The sequence below is a fragment of the Scophthalmus maximus genome, chromosome 8 (genome assembly GCF_022379125.1).
Source record: "Scophthalmus maximus strain ysfricsl-2021 chromosome 8, ASM2237912v1, whole genome shotgun sequence".
Classification (NCBI taxonomy): domain Eukaryota; kingdom Metazoa; phylum Chordata; class Actinopteri; order Pleuronectiformes; family Scophthalmidae; genus Scophthalmus; species Scophthalmus maximus.
The window spans coordinates 17,720,001-17,740,000 of NC_061522.1; the positions used below are offsets into that span (position 1 = coordinate 17,720,001).

Sequence of the window (20,000 nt, forward strand, 5' to 3'; positions counted from 1 at the left end):
GTGGCTTTCCACTGCAGTGAACACCTACACATTCACATTCTGACCCCCGTCCCTCCCAGTCCCAGTCTTACCTGTGGGAGTGCTGGAGCTCGGTCGGACCACACAGCCTGCTCGTCCACTGGTTTCTGCACTCTTTTCCCTGGTCTCTTCTGTGACATGCATGAGCAGTCTGCGTTTGACCTTGGATACCCCGCCCCAACCTTCGCCCCCGCTCTCCGGGGTCTGGTGCTTCTCTTGAAAAAGATGACCTTTGGAGCCGAAGTCGGACCCTGACCCGTCAAGGAGCCACAGGCCAGATGGCGCGTCCACATCGTACGACTGGTTGAGAGATGGCGAGAGGGGAGAGTCTTGGCCCCTTTCTACGGGATGGTTACTGGTGTCCAAAAGCATCGACAGGTTACACGGAACCATTATGTGGGATGGGATGTTTCTGAATGCATCAGGAATACGCATACGCTGTGCTGCAGACAGGAAACATCTAGCAAGTGGCTGCTGCTTTCTACAGCTGCCATGCAGTCCACCGCGCTTTGTGAATCCTTCGTTACCTGTTCCGTTTTCCTTTAGCCTCTCTGAAGCTAAGGCGTTGACTGGCCTTATCTCTCTTAAATTAACTGCCTCTTTTCCTTTTCCCTGCACGATGAGAGGATTGTCATCAGCGTCACTGAAGACTGGTTCAGTCCCTGGACCTTCATTCATGTATTTGCGTTTGTCGAATGATTGTCTTCTTGGCAAGTCCCTGTATTCTGTATCACTGCTGTCAGGATCATCGTCCCCCAGCCTGTCCTCCAAATAATCACCCACGTGTTGACATAGCTGCACATGTAGGTTGTGTTTACTTTGCACAGAGTGCTCAACATCTTTAAAACTGAGCTCGCTTTGCGTGTCGCTCTCAGTCGGACTGCGATTCTCCAAGTGTTCCTTCACCGTGGACTCCAGATCTGAAATCAGCACATTCAGACTGGAGAGGTTCGTTTCAAGCTGATCGATGCACTCTGAGCTCTTGGCTAAAACGCCCGTTACATCACCTTGAACCATCCCATTCACATAGGAAGGAACTGCTGTGTCCCCCCGGTTACTTCCTTCTTCAACACTGTGGTCTTCATTCAAGCTTGTATTGTCTACAACTTTCCCCTTTGAGTTTTCTGCTACATCAATGGTTTCTCCATCTCTGATACTTCCTTTGCTTTTGGAATGAACAGGACTCATACAGAAATTAGGGACTGGGATAGTGTAATGTTTCCCTACTCCTTGAAAAATACCTGTGGGACAGCTGTCACTCTGCTCAATGGTCATGGAAAAGGCTTCCTGGATTGGGGAGGCTTCTGTCAACTCAGGCTGCTGCTGGATGAAGACGCTGATTTGCTCAGGCTCTATTATGACCTCTTGTGAACTGTTTAGCTTATTATTTTTGAAGGTTGTTTCTTCCTCAACTCTTATCATTTCCTTAGTATTCATATCTCCCGTTAATTGATTGCTTTCAGATTTAACGTTGGTCTTTTTCCCAATGGACTCATTCTCATTCATTCTTTCATTATCCAAGGATTTCTTTAATGAGGAATTCTCCACTGTTGGACTTAAATAGCCTCTCCTCTCTTTACTTTTCTTCCCCTCCATCGTCACACTCCCCTTGTAAGGGCACTCGTCATTCTCCTTATCAGAGAGGCTATGCTCCTCTGGCCTTGGTTTTGGCTCCTGAGTCCTCTCCTTGACGCAAGAGTTTTTGGCTTGGTTCCTAAGCATCCGCTGGCGCCGCCGATACTCCTGAGATTTCTTTAGCAAGGCCTGGAGGCTCAGACGATGAGGCCCCTCAGATGGCTTTACTTCATCTACACCGTTGTCTGCTGGTTCTGTTTCTGTGGGTTCATGGTGACTATGCAGTTGTGTTGTTGGATTGCAATGAGCGCTTAATGTCTCTGATAACTCCAGACTCTCCGGAGAGCCACTGTTTTCTGACCAGGAGACTGGGTCCTCACTTCTGTCCAAAATGTGATCTCTGTCAAGCTCAAGTGCTGCAGCAGAGTGAGGGGTATCTCCACTCTCTGTGCTCTCCAAATGACTGCTGTCAGATTTGTCTGCTGTTAAATGGTCACACGTGACTGAATCCTCCTGGAATGAGATGCAACAAATGTCTTTTACTGCTGTGAAGTTATTACAAAGGGACAACTCCAGGCCACTCCTCTCCATTTCCTCTCCGTCTGTGGGAGGGTGGCAAATAATTTCTGGCATCTTGGTGATTGTGTTCGAGGTGCTGTGAAGGAAAAAGTCCCCCATACTATGAGCTCCCTCTGAAGAGCCAAAGCCACAGCTTTCGCTGCCGGCATCAATCAGTCCGGAGACACTGAGGGCGTTTTCGACATTCTCAAAGGTCACGTCACCCGAGGGTGGTGACTGGTGGATCGCACCACGAGGGGAACTTTGCTGTGGTCCCTGTTGGCTGTCATGTCGGTCAACAAGGCAATCTTCATGGTAACTCTGCTGAGGAGTCACATTAGAAGTGAAAGAGGAACTTAACACTTTTGATGTCACTGGAGAAAAAGAAAGCCCATCCTTTCCTTTCCTTAAAGAGGGTGGTAGCGAGAGGGACGAACTATCCTCCGATGTTTCTAAAAAAAAATCACCCTCAGACACTAATCCACCACTGGTCTTCTGGGAATACAAACATTCCGACTCCTGAAGCAACTCCTCCAAAGTTGGTGTCTTTCTTAGCTGCAATTGAAAGAAATGAGAAAAGTGAAAGAAAAAATGCCTGACAAAGATTATTCATTCAAAAGTACTGCAGAGACACTGGCACGTCTCAGGATTGCAAACAGGGAAAGCTGAAAAGCCGAAACTTCGTTACCTGAACACTTTGCAGAATGCTTTGCACATGGGCCATTCTTGGATCGTCCTTCAACCTCCTGTGGCCGGCGGCTTTCTGCGCTGCGTCTCTGTGTCGCTGCATCTCCTCTCTCAGCTCTCCTGAGAGCTGTGATTTTTCAAGGAAGAGGACATGAGATGTCATACACATTTCACACGCAGACTGCAACTACAAGTATTAATAATTGTTCATTTGGTCTATAAAATGTGCGGAAAAAGTGAATCGTGCTCAATACAAATTCCCCGAGACCTGGATGACGTCTCAAGTTCAGTACAACCAATAGTCTAAAATCAAACTATATTACATTTACGACTGATAGTGAGCATGGTTGACCTAACATCACTGAATTAAATATAACTGCCCACTGCCAGTTACACACAGACACACGACACACTGGTGCAGCCTCCGCAGTTGTCTGCTCGGTACAGACACCGGTTAACACCCAGTCGTGATGACTTTATCACAGAATCAGAGCTCATACCAGGGGAGGGAGGATGGCTCGTCCATGGACGCGGATGAGGGAGGGTGCTGGTGAAGGTCTACGGCGCTCCCCCTCCTCACTCTTCGCCAGTTGGGAGAGATGACGCCGCGCAAACTTTTCGTAGTCCTCCATCAAGTCGCATCGGGATACGGCGGGTAGCAAACGGTGGATAGTTTTTGTCTTCACTTACGTTTAGCTGCCGAGGTGTAGCAGCGGCTAGCTAACCTACAGTGGACAGCCGCGGTGGTGCTGGTTCGGCGTTTCCCAGTGACGTTGGCCCGGTGACAAAGCTCCGAGGCGCGGGTCAAAACAAGGAAGCGATTTTCGGTGACGCTGTATACCGGAGCTTGATTGGTTCTCTCGGGATCACGTGACCGGTGACGTCAGACGCTTCTTAAAATGCGAACGATTCGAACGTTAAAAAAAAAGCGCGAGACGAGGCGCGTCCTCGTGGGTTTGTTTACGTGGAGCCGGGGGACATCACGGAGGTCTTCACTACGAGGTCACTTCAGGTTTATCTTTGGGTTTTTCCTTCCCACGAAGGCTTTTCTCTTCTCACCCGGTCACCACGGTTCACGATGAACTGCTCCGGTTAAAGATCGAGATAACAGATCAAAGCCAGTCACCGGTCCAACTCGTTACCGATCCGATCACTATGATCATCGTTCTAATCTACAGGATCGTGTGTGATGTCTGATACAACCGGCAGCAGAAGAAAGTCTAGCTAGCTTCCAACCGGCAGCAGTGTGGATCGTGGATCGTGGATCAGTGTTTACATTTTACCCGCCTCTCCTCCCCGAGCAACAGAAAGCGACAGTTGGAGACAAACCGAGGCCGCTCACAAAACCTGGAGTGGACCTACTGCATGAAAGTGGATTCACATCGAATATACACGTTTAAAACACACAAAGCACCACTTAAATTAACAGAGATTATATAAAATCAAACAAAGATATATATTAACTCTTTTGTCAACGGTATTAATGCAAAGTTAGTAGAAATAATGTATCCAATTTCCACTGCTCTCCGTGTTTTTGCAGGATCCAGACCGGATTGGGATTAGGGAACCGATGGTAATATGATACTGCCCCCTACAGACGTGAATGGCTAAACAAAGGAAGCAGCAGGCGGTGGATTAATACTGGAAATATTAGTACTGTACTGTTTTTAGATATTTGTTGGTTGACAGATATCATGACATATTATTAGGCTTTGTCCAGCTCAAATTTAATCTAGGTCTTTAAATCTCAAACAAAGGCTTTCAGGAAAGGTTTGTATTTCCACTTTACTGTCAAAATTTAATTAATAATTAATAATTAAATTAAACCTTTTTTTTGGAAAGGTTTAATTTTGGTGAGTTAAATTCAATCATAGAACTATCAAAGTTTGGGGAGCACTTGGAAAAACCTTGCTTTGTGAATGTGAAATGTAGCAATTATTATTATAAGGTTGCTTGCAGTAAAGATTTTAGATTAAAGTATATTTTAAAAGGGGTGCACTGCACTGCTTCCAATAGACAACAGACATGTGGAGATGATGTGACAGCAGGAAAAGTGCAGTTGAAACTAAAGGTTTTTAGGTGTTATGCCTCTGAAGTGGGACTATGACAAACACTCATAGGTCTAACGTGCATGCATCAAACATACAGATAATACATTAAAAATATATCCTGTCAGAATTATGGTGTTTTTTTCTCTTTTGTCTTTCTTTTTTTTAACTGCAGAAGAGATTTGTAGTGTATCAGAGGGTAAAAAGTTAATTCTGAGTGTAAAACACTTGTTAGTGTTATTTCTTTCATGAGAAGAACATTTAAAAAAAATCTGTGACTGATTCAAATCTGTGAAAGATTTAGACTGTGGACATATGGATGTTTGTTTCATGGTTAACATGATGCATGTTCATCATAATTAGTGTGTAATATTTTGTATTATTTTTACCCATACTGTATTGCGATACTCTATTTGTGTTACAGAAGTTTCTTTCATGACAAGAACCTAAAAGCTCCCGTTGAAGGATTGAATTCTCCGTTACGCCACTCTGGCAAATAATACCCTTGAAACAGGAGCCTTGAGGTGTGCAGATTTTTTTTCCTTTTTTCCTTTTTGTGATATTTTGTTGATCCAGCATCCATCAAAACATTTTCTTACTGCATGTGTATGTCTCCCTTTTTTGGGGGGGGGTTTAAAAAAGAAAGAATTTCACATGCCTATCAAAATGACATTAATTAAAACATCAGCTTTTAGGAATTATAGTTGCAGATTAATTAATAAATGCACCCTGTGTCTGCTTAGAATGTTCTAGATTTTATATTTTTCTTTAAGATCAGCACCATGTAAATAATGATTAAATATAGATGTCAAAAACTATTATTCCTGTATATATTAATTTCACAAGGCACACAGAAGCTGTTCCATTTTAAAACATGTTTATTGGTCATATACAAAATAAAGTAAGCTGTTTATCAACAAACATACAGTATATACATCAATAAATTAAAAGATGCCTCAGACCGATGATGAAACAGTTAATTTCAGGATTACCAGTACCTCGTCATCATCACTTACGTATTTACAGATTAAAAAAAGAAAAGTACAATAATTTAGTTGAAGATAAATGCTTACAAAGACTGTCACATTTTAAGTATTTTCCCATAGAAAGTACTGCAGCAGAATCATTTATTACACCCCATACAGAATTATATCAAAACACAGATTTTCCTAATACAAGGGCTTTTTTGAATAGGCAATGCCATATTCACACAAAATCACCACTTTTCTATAGCTTTAAATTTACCGTTATATTAATTTAGAAAAAAAAATATCTATATGTAGATATCTATATATATATATCTATATATAGATATATATATATATATCTCCATCCCAGCTCCCCAGAGCAACCGGCCAAATGCTCACCAACAGACACATGTTGTTTGACGGCGGAAAAGTGAAATCAGACAGGGAGACTATTACCAACAACAACTAAATATATCTGTGATGAGATAGCTAAGATTTCATGTTAGAGGTTAAAGACAACTGTTGATGGAAGGAGCAGAGAGTAACAGAGCACAGCAGAAGGGGGTGACAAATCAAAACACTATTATTCTTTTCAAGAAAAACGATCAGAGGAATCCCTGCTTCATTCACTCCCAATGACCTGCATCGTAGGTGAGTTAAAGGAATTCAAGGGTCCAGTGGTGTGATTCACTGCTCAGGAAAACAACCGAGGGACTTCTTACTCATTGGACACAAGGCAAGATAAGGAGTTAATGATTTGCATCCGCCAGATGAATCGAATGTTTTGAGGGAGGACCTGCTGAGTTCACTCGCAGGCATTTTGTAAGGATAGGATAGGATAAGTGGGGTGGGAAACGGGTAAGAGTTTTATCAGATGTTTCTCCACCACTCCTCTCTGCCTCTGTAAAATATTTATGGACGCAGTTCAGGAGTGGATGCCTGGGTTTGTGATGAAATGGTCTCTTCATAAGGAGGGTATGACCTCTGTACAGGCAGCGAAAAAATAAATAAATACGCTCTTATCAGCGTGTCTCACAAGCTCATAAACTCTGTTGTGAAGAGCACCAGGCTGCCCTGTCTGATGATCACTACGTGTCCCAGCTGTCCCCTCATCATGTCTGCGCAGTGAAAAATAGGATTTAACTTCCGCAGTAATTCACTTCATTTGTTAAGGGACCCGACACACTGCTTCACACCAGAGAAACGCTAAAACAACAAGATATTTAGATCTGGAAGACAAAAATGATGATATTATTAAGTCTGGCTGGAGACATTGCATGACAGCTCCAGTATATCTTTGCATCCTGTTTTCTTCTCAGTTGGCAAAACATTTATTTTTTGATGATTTCATGTTTTCACAGTTGACTGTTTAGAGACACAGGGGGCAAAAAGCAAGGTAAGCCACAACACATAAGCAAGATTTAAAAGAGACAAGCTGGCGCTGGTATTTATAACCAAGTATAAAATGCTAAACACTCTGTATATAAGCTTTTTAACCTTGTCACATCACACTGTACCTGCGATTATAAAACAGACAGCTCGACACAAGGACTACGATAGCATCCCTGCTCCTGTGTGGCAGGAGTTCTCATTCTGCTCTACACAGTTTGCTTAATGAGAGATGTCTATTTAACAGCAGCCACCATTTTGACACACATTTACACAGTTCACATCCTTTTTTTTTTTTAAATAGGGAGACATTAAAAAATACAGTGGGTGTAAACATATCGAGTGCCAGTGGTACATACAGTACATACAGTTTGACAAGTGCCAGGTTAAATGTAATCTTAGCACAATGCGCTTCTTTCTATTGTGAACCTCTTGACCGCATACACCTGTCTTGTAAAAGAACTGAAGAACATCATTCAACAAGCAAATGTAAAGCCCGACAGGAAGCAACGCTGAGTGAGAGAAATAAAGAATATCAGAAAAAAAAAATCCAGTATAAAATTAAATAATAGCTTTTTGAAATTAAAAACAGGGCCAATTTCTTTTTTTAAATATAAAGAAAAACATGAACACAACGGGCGTGACACCCACTCTACATTCCTGTGATAAGACATTTAAAAGAATGTGTGGGACATTTTCATTTGACATTTGTAGTTCTCTGGTTTCCCGCTTGACCGAACATGAGAATGGTTATCAGCGGTAAGATTATGGAGAAATAATATTTAAAAAAAATCTCAAACCCATTCCCTTCCCTTTGTTCGGTGTTCACCTGTTTGAATCCTATTTCATATTAATGTACTGTACAGATGAGGACACAACTAACTAATCTTAATAACTGCACAGCAGTAGGCTCGATAATCCTTTTTCTTCACAGTGGAAAAGTGGCGGCTCGAGTAAAAGGCTGCATGGATGTAATGTGATTTTTTTTCTTCCATTGTAAATAGCTTCTAGTTCAGCATATGACTCAATTTAAATCTGGTTTCCATTAGTTAAAAAAACAGTTTGAGGCCATTGTACTTAACCGCCTAACCTCACTCTTTGACAGGTAAGTCTTTAAATAGAGGAATAGATTTTCTTCACTTCATAAAACACCTAATATAATAACAAATGTTAATAATTCACTTCCCTGACACTGACAGAACAACAGTCCAAAAGCAAACAAAACAAGAACAACATTATATTTATATAGATAAAATGTACACTGCAAAAACAAATACCTTGATCACATACTACAAAAAAAAACCCAACTTACTGAAAGAGAAGGGAGGATACACAGGCCCATTGTTACGTTTGACGTTTTATGAAGCTCGTGAGGTCGACCATAGCACTCGCTGGCTTGTCCGGAAATACAGAGAATGAGTCTGACGAGAAAACAAAAAACTTTGTAAAATGTACAAATAACAGCTTCAGACTACGAGCAGATGAACAAATGATGAAACACGACTGCAGTGCTGGAGCTGAGTAACGGGGCCGGGAGGACAATTTTGATTTCCATGATTAGAGAAAGAGTGCAGTTACCAACGGTGTCATCACCCGCTTCGGCCCCGAAATCAAACAAGGATTTAAGTCATATCCAAGAAACAGCGAACATTATAGTTACCTCGTCACGTACCTACACAGCACACCACACACTAGCTCATGGTTACACACACGTGCCTAGTCACTAGAGAGAAAACAAAGCTATTCAGTAGTTAAGCCACTTTTGGTACAATTGCAAAATAGAGATACTGTATATCAAACAGATTTCGCGATCCTTTTTTTTTTCTTTTCTTTTTTTACAGGTCGTTACAAACATTGCAAAGATAATTGTCTTTATAAAACTCCAGGCTCCACCATACATAGACAAAGATTGTTTGAGTATAGAACACCACGTCAGACTATTATTTTTATGGTAAAGCTTGTGTGAAATGACAGCCCATTTGTGTGACTGGAAATTCAGAGAAACACCTTCTTTTTTTTTATCCTTGCTGCACCGTCAGTAACCCCTTTTTCCGTTGCAAAATGGAGCTTTGTGGTTAAAAGCGAGAGGGATGCAGCGTAAAACCGTTTTTCAAGCGAAAAAATCGCTGTAGGTGTAATAACCTTGATTTCATAATACAGGTACAGGGACTCAAATAAGAATATTACCTTTCCAAAAAAGCATATTCTGTGCAAGAAAATGTAGATAAGTATGGGCTCCTGTTTTTCAGACTCTTTCATTTTTGTCTTTAAGTTGTCTCCAAGTCACATAAATGAGTGTTATTACTATTATTATTATTATCATTATTATTATTATTAATAATAATAATCCTGATGGCTATTACACTGCTCATACAACAACGCACAGTAAGAGTCAGATGCTCAATGTTAAATGAGTCCTGATTGGTCAATGTGTCCCAACAAGCACACGTATACGCAGACACCTCCACTCAATCTCCACCGTCCCTCCACCGTGTCTCATGTCCTCTTGACTTCTTCTTGATGCATATCACCAGGAGACCAAGGCACTTGCCCTTTCCAAGTGTTCAAATATACACTTCTGAGAGGAACTCAAACAGACAGAGGACAACTTTATCTTAATCTAGCTCAAGTTAAACAACCCTTTCCCTGAAAACCGAGATAATAATAGTGACTTCCAGTACCTTTATCTGTTTTTTTCTACAGTGTGTTGCTTTTTTTTGAGGGGGGGTAAATATCTATTGTCTTTCACTACTCTTTCTGTTAAATCCAGGAAGTAATGTATGTAATAATGGAAGCCAGTTGGAATTGAAAAATAGAATGGAAGGACAGAGAAATGACAGAAAGAGAGTCGCACATCGAAAGTGAGGAGATCATAGAAAACAAATACAGCAAACTAAATATAGCAATACCAAAACGATCACGCGCCACAGAATTTCACAGAATTCCTGATATATAACAATTCACACAGAGAATACACTTTGGACCTCATGTGAATGACAACACGGTACAAAACAGTAGAAATACAATTACCACCATTGTGTAATATATATATTTTTCTATAGTACTTTTCTGAAAAAGTTCTTGGCTAGGTAGAGCAAGATGGGACTTTTCTGCGGCCACTGAAATCATCGGGTCTCGTGAAATCGCGTGTGTTCTTTTGGAGCTCGGGGACCATATGCAATGTACCTTTTAGATTGAATGTGTTTGTTTGTGCCGCTGATTGAAATCTTGCACATCTTGGTTAAAGCAAATGTGTGACAGGATTATTTTGCATTCACAGATATCGAGATCTACTGGCAGTAAAACCTGACACTGAACATTTTTCTGGTTTAAATGGCAACTAAAGAAAAATGCATGATTTATGTTAATTTCTTCTTTTTGTGGGGAATAAACAAATTCTCAGATTCCCTGACTTCACCAGGCATTCAGTGACCATAGAACCTTGTCTTATCTGTACTGTGCTAAATGATCATGCGCTGACCAAGGGGCCTTGCATCTTTACTGTCTCGATAGCTGTCCCCTGCCTCCCTCCTTTCCTTCATCTGCACTGATCTGAGACGAGTGACTGGAACGTGCTGGGGCAAAGTGATCGAGATTGCCCAGCTGTTTTGAAGTCAATGCAGGTGGAGGAGAGGGGGATGGCAGAGAGGAAGAATTACTCTGATGCAGCTGAACTCCACCGTGACACTCCCTCATCTATCTGTCCCTACCTCAAGACCGGGCGTCTGTTTTTGACTTCACTATTGTGATCACACTCGTCGCCGTTGCCACCTTCCCTGGTATTAGCGGACCGATGACCGATGATGCCACACCTCCTCCGCCCCCTCCAGCCCTGACGCCGACCCCGACAGTGGGGCTCCGTGACACAGTCCTCGCGAAGGTCTGTAAAGCCTCGTACTTAGACCTCAGAGCGTCCAGCTCCACGCGCATTGAGGCGTTCTCATTGGCCAATTTGTCCACCTCCTGCTGCAGCTTTGCCTTCTGCTTCTCCAGCTCCTCCTTCTGGGTGACTCGCTTCACCCGGCAGCTGGCGGCGTAGCCCCGGTTCTTCAGGGTGCGCCGCCGCTGCTTCAGCTGCAGGATCTCTTCTTTGGTGAGCCCCCGGAGGTGCTGGTTCAGCTCCCGCACTGACATGGTCACCAGCTCGTCGTCTGTGAGGCTGGTGCCATTCTCCCCCGGCTCACGCTTCACCTAGAGGAGACAGGAGGAAGGCCAGGGGAGTGAGCAAAGGGACAGAGCAACATATCAGAAACTTCTGTTTTAAATGTGAACTCTCTTACCTTCAAGGCTTTATTTCCTTTGTTAGTCGTCGTCATGCCACTACAGCCTTGCTCTTCTGAACAGACCTACGGAGAAGTAGAGAGAGTACAGGACATGAGCAACAAAACATGAACGAGTTATTCCACCTTAAAAACAAAAAAAGACCCTCATTTTGTTTACGCACGGTTCCTTATTAGTTAGAGATCAATACCCTCAGGGTTGAGTGGAGACATACCAAGTCTAAGTCTGCAGTTGGAGCGCTGTTGTGTGAGCATGTTACAGTATTGTGCATCAGCAGTTCGATGTTTATGAGCGTGTATGAGTGAAAGTGACTCACAAACTTATCTCAGAATTTCCCTGACTTCCTGTTTCCTGGTGGTTACGCTGACAGTGCCCACTACCTTTGTGATGTTGAACTGTTATTGGTTGGCTTCGGGCCAATCGTAAAGAAATGAGCGAGAAAGAAGAGGAAGTGGTAAAATCTGTGGGAAGAACTCCAGGGGAAAACCAACTGACACACACATACACACCTTACTAGAGACTGTTGCAAAGCGGCTGCAGCCGAGTTGGAACACATTTACCTACGCCTACTGGTGATAAAAAAAAAAAAATCAATAATTAACTATGAGGCACACCAGATAAAATGATGCACAAACATTTGTGTTAACAAGGGACAAAAGGACTGAAGCACAACAAAGTCACCAAAGAGCGAGCATGGTGCATAAGTGCAAAAGATGAGATCAGTCCTGAGAGCACACAGCTCCACAGATGAGCATCTCCACAAGCTCTCAAAGAGACGCTTTGTGTGGTGCATTGGTCTGGCTCTCATCTCTGAAAACCTGAGTGTGCGTGTGTGTGAGTGTGTGTGTGTGTGTGTTCGATAAAGGGCGGCTATTGTTGCTGCTGCTGAGCGATCATCATGAGACCAGTCATGATGACGCAGCAGATTCCTGATTCCACCCCTACCCCTCCACCGCTGCCACACACATTTCTGCTCTCCTGTCACTTTTGACCCCCCCCTCCTTGTAACCATCTAACTTCTCCCTGAAATGTGACGGTGTGTGTGCCCGATAAATAGATACGGGCTAAGGAAAGCTGATAGGCTTTTGGTCAGTGAAGACCTGTTTCCAGCCAAACTGCCACGCCTGACTTTGCTGAATCAGTCTCTAATTCAGTTAAACCACGAAGCAGCCTATTCTGTCACTGTGTACATTTAAACGCTCGTGCGTATTTCACACCGGGAGAAGTTCAAAAAATCTAGAGACGTTTTATTCCTTCAGTCATTCACAAGTTTGGTGATTTTTAAAAAAGCTCCCTGTTTGGGGAAGTGATGAAACTGAAGTGACACAAGGCCATTGTGTCTTGTTCATTCTTATTTTCTTTTCTGTCAAAAGACACGGAGTGTGCCAGCGAGCCTCCCCCACAATGCACCTCTGTATGTCTGTGAGGGTGAGAGTGTGTGTGTGTGTGTGTGTGTGTGTGTGTGCGCGCTGCCACAAATCCTACAGTTATAAATAGCTGTAGATCAAAGCAAAATGTACCGACAAGCACATACAAGTAATTGCGCATGCACACAACACACGTCAGACGCACAAGAACTTCAATATTCTGTCATGCCATCAGAGAAACTATGACTAATGGACAAGGGCGGTGCTACACATTTGCCCACATATGAGGTCTGCTTGGATTGAGCAGCGGCACAGCTTCATTCAGAGACTTCAGTGCTTCGCGGGTCAATTATAAATGCTCTTTCATTCAACTGCATTTATAACAAGCTTCTTCCTAAAAAAAAAACATTTTTCCATCCACGTAAGCCATTACACTCTTGCGTTTTGTTTGGATGCAGCCTCCCACAGCCGGAGGTGCACCATCGCACAATGGATGGATCAAAGACATCAAGTGAGGGTGACTGTTGGGGGTGGGGGCTGTGAAAATAGAGTGGGGCAAAAGGAGGTTGTTTTCCTGCCAGGCACTGGTTTATTTCCCCAGTGCCAACCCCCCACCCCCCCCCCCATCTCCATCTGCATACAAACAAAAAAGCACGCCGGAAAACATATACACATTCCCCCGCCGCCGCGCCAGTGGGGCACGATAAAACACACACACACAAAACGGCCGACTGCAAGTACCCGAACGTGCAAATGTGGTTGCGTTCAAAGTGCTAAACGGTGCATTATACATTCAGAAATTAAATGCATGCATGATGAAACAATTAACATGTTCAGGGAAATTTCTTTTGTTGTCTAGTTACAGATGAAAGCAACTGACAAAGAGAATGGTTGCCGGAGCACTGAAGGTGTTTGTGGCGTCTATATGCTGAGACAGCTCCTTTGTAGTCACTTTGCTGCCTGCAAATTTCTCATTTTCTGTGGCGTGGACCCGATCTGACTGTGAATAAAATAAACAGTAACTGGATCTGACAATAAGATAATCCACACTAAGTCATACTGATCCCTTAAGAAAAAAGAAGGTATGGGTTCTGCGGCTACAACAATTCATCTGTGTAGCTGAATGGTTGAGACACTGCAACGTCTCCAGTCCAGCTCTGGACATTTGATCCATATCACATCTCTTTCACCTTGTCTCCTGTCTGTCTCTGTACTATCCCATGTCCAATAAATGCAAAACCACCCCAAAATATGTATTTTTCAATCTAATGATTAATGCTTTGGTCTGTGAATTGTCTGAAAATTATCCCCAAAAAACATCACAGTTTGCAAGAGCCCAAGGTGGCTTCTTCAAATTCTTTCTCTTGTCCAACCAACAGTCCAAAACCCAAGGATGTGAAGTGTGGCACATATTAACTATCAAAGATGGCAAAGAACAACTTCATTTGGGGTCTGAAACCGGTCAACCTTGACAGAGCAAAGACAATCTAATATTGCTTTGACATCACGTCAGGCTACATCGAATACATGAAAATGCATGTACTGAGTCATGATTTTGTTTCTGACTCTGAAAAAGTGGGAAAACAGGCTGTTGGTAGGCTCCTTTTGATAACCAATGTCATATTTTTCACCTCCATTCAAGTGTGTGTGTGTTTTCTCTTATAGCTCAGGCTATGTATAAGGCAACCAGGTTAAGGATCATCTGAGCTGAGCAAAGGCATTGCCATTCATCATGGGCACACACACACACACGCACACACACACACACACACACACACACACACACACACACACACACACACACACAGACACACACACAGACACAGACACACACACACACACACACACACACACACACACACACACACACAGTGCCAGAGGTGTCCTTCCCATAATGCTTGCAGGGTGGTCGCTGCGGTGTGGTCAATGCCACAGCCACCGTTGCTACAACAGACAGCTTTTTCGCTGTGGCAGGCAGTAATTTTATGGAGCAACTGAAAGAACGCTGACGACTCAGGACCAGAGCTGCTTACGGTTACAGTGCGAGAAACAACACACACACACACACACACACACACACACACACACACACACACACACACACACACAGAGAGAGAGAGAGGATGGGACACAGGGACAGAGGTGCAAGAAGAGGTGAAGAGCAGTGGAGATGAATAAAATATGGATTAAAGAGAGGAGAGGGAAGAGAGGAGGGTAAGGAGTTGGTCAGATGGCAAGTTGAAGAACAACTAGGTAAGAGGGAGGGGTGCGGGTGCCGGTGGTGTTGAAGGAGGACTGAAAGAATGCTGACGTCTCCAGAGCTGATTAGCGTTACGGCAGAGACATCACACCCACAGCCGAGAAAAATGCTGAGCATGTAGGGAAGATGGGGCGGAGGGTGCAAATGACAAGGGAGGAAGAAGAGAAGAAAAAGAGAGGCAAGTGAGTACAGGGGGAAGAAGGGAGGAGAGAGGTTGGGGAAGGAGGAACACCGATGAAGAAGAACAGGGGGGGGGGGGGGGCAGAGACAGAGGAGGAAGAGGGGGTGGGAAAGCGTTTGGGTGAAAATGCATCCTCAACACATTTGTAAGAGCTTAGCTTGTCCGTGTGTGTGTGTGTGTGTGTGTGTGTCTTTGTGTGTCTGTGGGGGGGATTGGGGCTGGGGAAAAAACCCTGAACTCAGCAACGACCACGACTAAAACCTCCAATTAGAAAAGTTCTGAAGCTGATCCAGTGTAATGAAACTGCCGCTGACCATCTCTCTCCCCCACAACCTTCTGCTCTCTCTCTCTCTCTCTGTCTCATAAACACACACACATACACGCACGCGTACACACATACACACACACACACACACACACACACACACACACACACACACACACACACACACACACACGCAAAGCTCCACATCCTGTCTTGTTGACAGATCAAGTCCTGGAGAAGGGATGAAAACGAGAGTAATCGTGAGGCTGAGGGCGAACGCAGCAATCATGGGATTCATAAAGACAGATTCAAGAGCACAAGGAACAACACAAGACATAGAGCCAAAGTGTGTGCAGACAAACAAGCTGATGAACACACCGTGTGTGTGTGTGTGTCTGGCCTCAGACAGTGCTTTATTCAGTCTGGTTTGAGAATCATTTTGCTCTGGCCACTTCCAACACACAGAGAGGAATTTCTTAGAAAGAGACTTCCTACTTAAAAGCTGGTGGCATACTGCACACACACACACACACACACACACACACACACACACACACACACACACAGGAAAATAAATAGCCAGATTAGGCGTTCCAAAAAAACGACCTGGGGGCTGGTGTGTGTGGGTGTAAGCGAGCACCAGAATGATCAAGAATAGATTGTTCGAGTCACAAGTCGTTTGTGATGCAAGTCCCCCTTCATTGAATAATCCGACCGTAACAACTGACTTAACTGTGCCTCCTCCCTCGGGGAAACTCTCTGAGCGGTAACGGAGAACACAAAGGACGGCAGCAGAGAGAGGCAGTGAGGACTCTGGCGGCAGGACACAGAGCGGACACGATGGAGAGGCACCGAGAGAGCAAAAATATAAGACGCGTGAATTAAAACCTCAGAGCACCACAAAACTCAGCTCCTGGCCGCGGTCCACCTTGGCGGCTTTGTCAAAAAGAAAAAGGGGGGGGGGGGGGGGAGCAGCTATCGAACTCATTGATCTACTGTGGGCCCGGCGTGCTGAGGGAGTTGGTAAATAATTAACAGTGAGCACTGTGTGGAGGCTAATTGAGAATTAGGAATCAGATCAGAGATAGTGGCAAACCTGTGTATGGAGAGAGGGGGAGCACGCTCACCGGCAGAGATATACAGCACCATGGAGAGAGGGTGAGAAAGTGAAGGGTGAAGGGGTGTGTCTGTGTGTGTGTGTGTCTGTGTGTGTGTGTGTGTGTGTGTGTGTGTGTGTGTGTGTGTGTGGAGAGAGAGCAGGAAGCTATTAACTAGGAGGTATGCAGAGCGTGAAATAAGCATGATAACACAGACACAGAGGAGAGCGGAGGAGACACGGGGAAAAGTGAAGGACCAGACTTTCTGAAGAGCCAGAGTCTGTCCCCCTCATATGCATATTAGAATATACGGAGCGATCACTTTCACACTGTTCCGAGAGTTCAGAAGGGGCGTCGCGTGTGTGTGTGTGTGTGTGTGTGTGTGTGTGTGTGTGCGCTTGCGGAGTGTTTGTGCGAGTGTGTTATTAAGGGGCGAGAAAAAAGTCCTGGCGTCGACACGTTTTTCCCATTCCAGGTAGTAAGTCGGAGTGTGATGACAAATTTCCCAACACAAGCAAAAAAAACTGCAATGTCAGGCGATTGAGCCCTGGCTCCCTTTTTTTTTCTCAGAGCTTTTTTTTTTTTCTTTGAAGAAGAGGGAAAGCATGTACCCTAGGTTAAGTTGGTTCTCTCTTTGTGTGTGTGTGTGTGTGTGTGTAACAAACGGAGGGCTGTGAGGGAGCCAGGGATAAGTTAAACGATATGTTTAAGTTTATTTCCCCAAGACGCAGCACATCCCCGCTCAGCAGTACGACGGCACCTTGAGACAAAGACAAAGTTCCAGTGCAACAGCAGAGTAAGCAGCGTGTGACTCAGCAGAGAGGCTTTTTTATCATGATCGGTCACATGAGCGAGGAGCTCCTTGGCAAACATTTGAGAGAGGGGGGACCAGAGGGACGCACGGGGGCTGATGAGTTTGGTCTGCAGTGGCCTTTTGCATGGCCACATTCCTGGTGTGACCGTTTGAAGGTCACTCGTTTTAGATTGGTATGACAGACATTGTGCCTCACACACACACACACACACACACACACACACACACACACACACACACACACGTGGAGTGTGTGGACATATGCATCTTTAATTGTAGTATGTTGTCAGTTTTCCCTCACACGTTAAATTGAGGGGATGAAATGATGCCGCAATGTAACTTAGATAAAAAACTAATGTTATATGTAAGTTCTGCCATTACATTGTATGTTTATGAGGAAAAGTTCCTAAGTGTTGCGTTTCAAAAAGCAGAAGAAAAAAATGACATGCTACAAATTTTTTAAAAGGGCATTTAAACGTTTTGTATGTAAATGGAATTCACCGATTCATGCAGGTTCATAAACGTGGTGAATATTTCCAGGTTTCTTTGTCTTCCATAACGTGGGTCAGAAAAAACAAGACGTTTGAAGTTGTTACCATTGACTATTTTCATTTCTAGTTAATTTATTGAATCAATCAGAAAAAGATTGCTTACAGATGAAAAGAAAACAAAAAATAATTGTTAGTTGCGGTCATCTGATTTGTCTACAAAGACAGACATAGTAAGGGTGAATAAAAATGCTCTTTTTTGTATATTTTAGTTTTAAAAAACAGGAAAGGACTAAAAAATTCGGAGAATTCGGAGAAGAGCAACATGTAGAGCGACACAACCAAATGTAATCAGGTTTTGAACCTGACGCCAGACGCCAATATCCTATCAGATCAGCTCTCGATGTGTCGTTTCCAAACTGGACTTGAATATTAATACACAAATGTGAAGAAAAAAGTGGAGAAACCCTCACTGCATAGAAACAATATATGCCACAGTTGAAGGCCAAACACTGGTGTTACATTCGAGGCCCACTCATATCTTTGTGCCCGGTGGCACCGCACTTTGTCTGTGCCCGTACGTGTGTGTTATTTAACAAGGTTCAGAAACTCATACCACAATTCTGGGATCGTCACACTGCAGCTAAAAAATGCGGCAAGTTTGCGCATATATAGATGATGCAACTGGTAGACAACCGCTGGTATGGATGTTCCCGTTACCGGGGCCTTGCATCTCCACAGCCGCACGCAATTCTCAATATCTCAGCACCACATGCAAAACAAAACCACTGCTGTGGCGTGGAGCGCGTGTGAGTTTGTCAGTGTGTGTCAATGAGTAGTCTCCTCTGACCTGAGCCTTCTCAACCAGCTCCAAAGTAAACCCACACGTCTCCGAGGGGAAATCATAAGGATCTGCCTCCAAGAGAGCTGATGCCAGAGTGATTATTGACACAGAAGACCGGCCCGCGATTTCACCACACAACAAGCCATTTCAGGACCCAAGGTTGAATCAGTAATTGGAGCCACTTGAACTGATCCCAAACTTGTTTTCCATTTTCCTAATCCTTTTGACTTCTTGTGCATGTTGCAATGGGATTCAACTTGAATTATCATTTTCCGGTTCTGGGGGAGGTTATGTTAATATCGAGGAGAGACACTTGTGGAAGGAGATAACACGCACACACACACACACACACACACACAAGGACAAGCAGCGCCCTCACACAGAAGTAGAAAAAAACAGTGGAGCACAGCAATGATTATGCACCAGATCTGCTTACACCATATTTCATCATTACTGTGGAGAAAAAAAACACTCGACTATTGATCTGCCCCACTGCTTCCTTTTCCCTCTGCCGCTCTCTCCCTCTCCTCCCGCCTCCGATTCCGTCTTTTATTCCTGCTCTTACTTCTCTCTTTTTACTTCTCTCTCCCTCTTGGAAATTTGCAAGCATAACAAGACTTTTCTGAAATGGATCCCAGTGGTAAACAAGATCATAAACACGCAGACGCCACTTGGAAATTATTTTCCCAATATTAAATCTCCTACACAAACACACACACATACACACACGGGAGTTGAACACAATTTTGTGAACACCTGTGCAATCTAATGCAATCCGGTACTATAGCCCTGCAATGAACGCTGCCTGGGTCGAGCATCTTCAGGACATGGAAAGGATTTTGATCAAAACATGTTTAATTAGGTATCAGTTAGGAAATATAAACTTGTGAATGAAATGAGTATTGACCATCAGTAACTTTTTTCTATACTGACTGTAATCTCAAGTACTTCAAGTTGCAAACTACACAGTGCCAGAACCCCCCGGGCGGTTTCACGGGCATGTATGGCCCGTGTATTCGAAACGCAGGAACCAGAAGTTTTTAAAACGAGATCGTTAACTTGAAAAACTTTCATCGTGCAGCGATTCATCTGAGGATTATCTTTTCGAAAAGAACGTGTCCTATAAAGAACGTGTCCTATAAAGATGTCCATCTCAATTT

At 43.8% G+C, this 20,000-nt stretch overlaps 2 protein-coding genes across 8 annotated transcripts in view; both read right to left on the reverse strand.

Annotated features, from left to right (window-relative positions):
• The window catches only part of si:ch73-100l22.3, an 11,650-nt gene extending 7,498 nt beyond the window's left edge, over nucleotides 1–4,152 (reverse strand). For both annotated transcript variants that reach the window (XM_047333820.1, XM_047333819.1), the window contains exons 1-3: nucleotides 3,339–4,152; nucleotides 2,840–2,965; nucleotides 72–2,706 (exon numbers count right to left, since the gene is read on the reverse strand). In XM_047333820.1, the coding sequence (XP_047189776.1) occupies nucleotides 72–2,706; nucleotides 2,840–2,965; nucleotides 3,339–3,470 (2,893 nt within the window). In that variant the 5' untranslated portion in view covers nucleotides 3,471–4,152. The remainder of the gene's footprint in view (nucleotides 1–71; nucleotides 2,707–2,839; nucleotides 2,966–3,338) is intronic.
• Nucleotides 4,153–5,746: 1,594 nt separating this feature from the next.
• The window catches only part of mafgb (v-maf avian musculoaponeurotic fibrosarcoma oncogene homolog Gb), an 18,431-nt gene continuing 4,177 nt past the window's right edge, over nucleotides 5,747–20,000 (reverse strand). For 2 of the 6 annotated variants that reach the window (XM_035637764.2, XM_035637765.2), the window contains exons 2-3: nucleotides 11,524–11,589; nucleotides 5,747–11,434 (exon numbers count right to left, since the gene is read on the reverse strand). In XM_035637764.2, coding sequence (XP_035493657.1) covers nucleotides 10,955–11,434; nucleotides 11,524–11,559 — 516 coding nt within the window. In that variant the 5' untranslated portion in view covers nucleotides 11,560–11,589 and the 3' untranslated portion in view covers nucleotides 5,747–10,954. Of the gene's footprint in view, nucleotides 11,435–11,523; nucleotides 11,590–11,714; nucleotides 12,095–20,000 lie in introns of those variants that run through there. The other 4 variants (XR_004794324.2, XM_035637763.2, XM_035637766.2 and 1 more) reach the window with 4 other exon arrangements.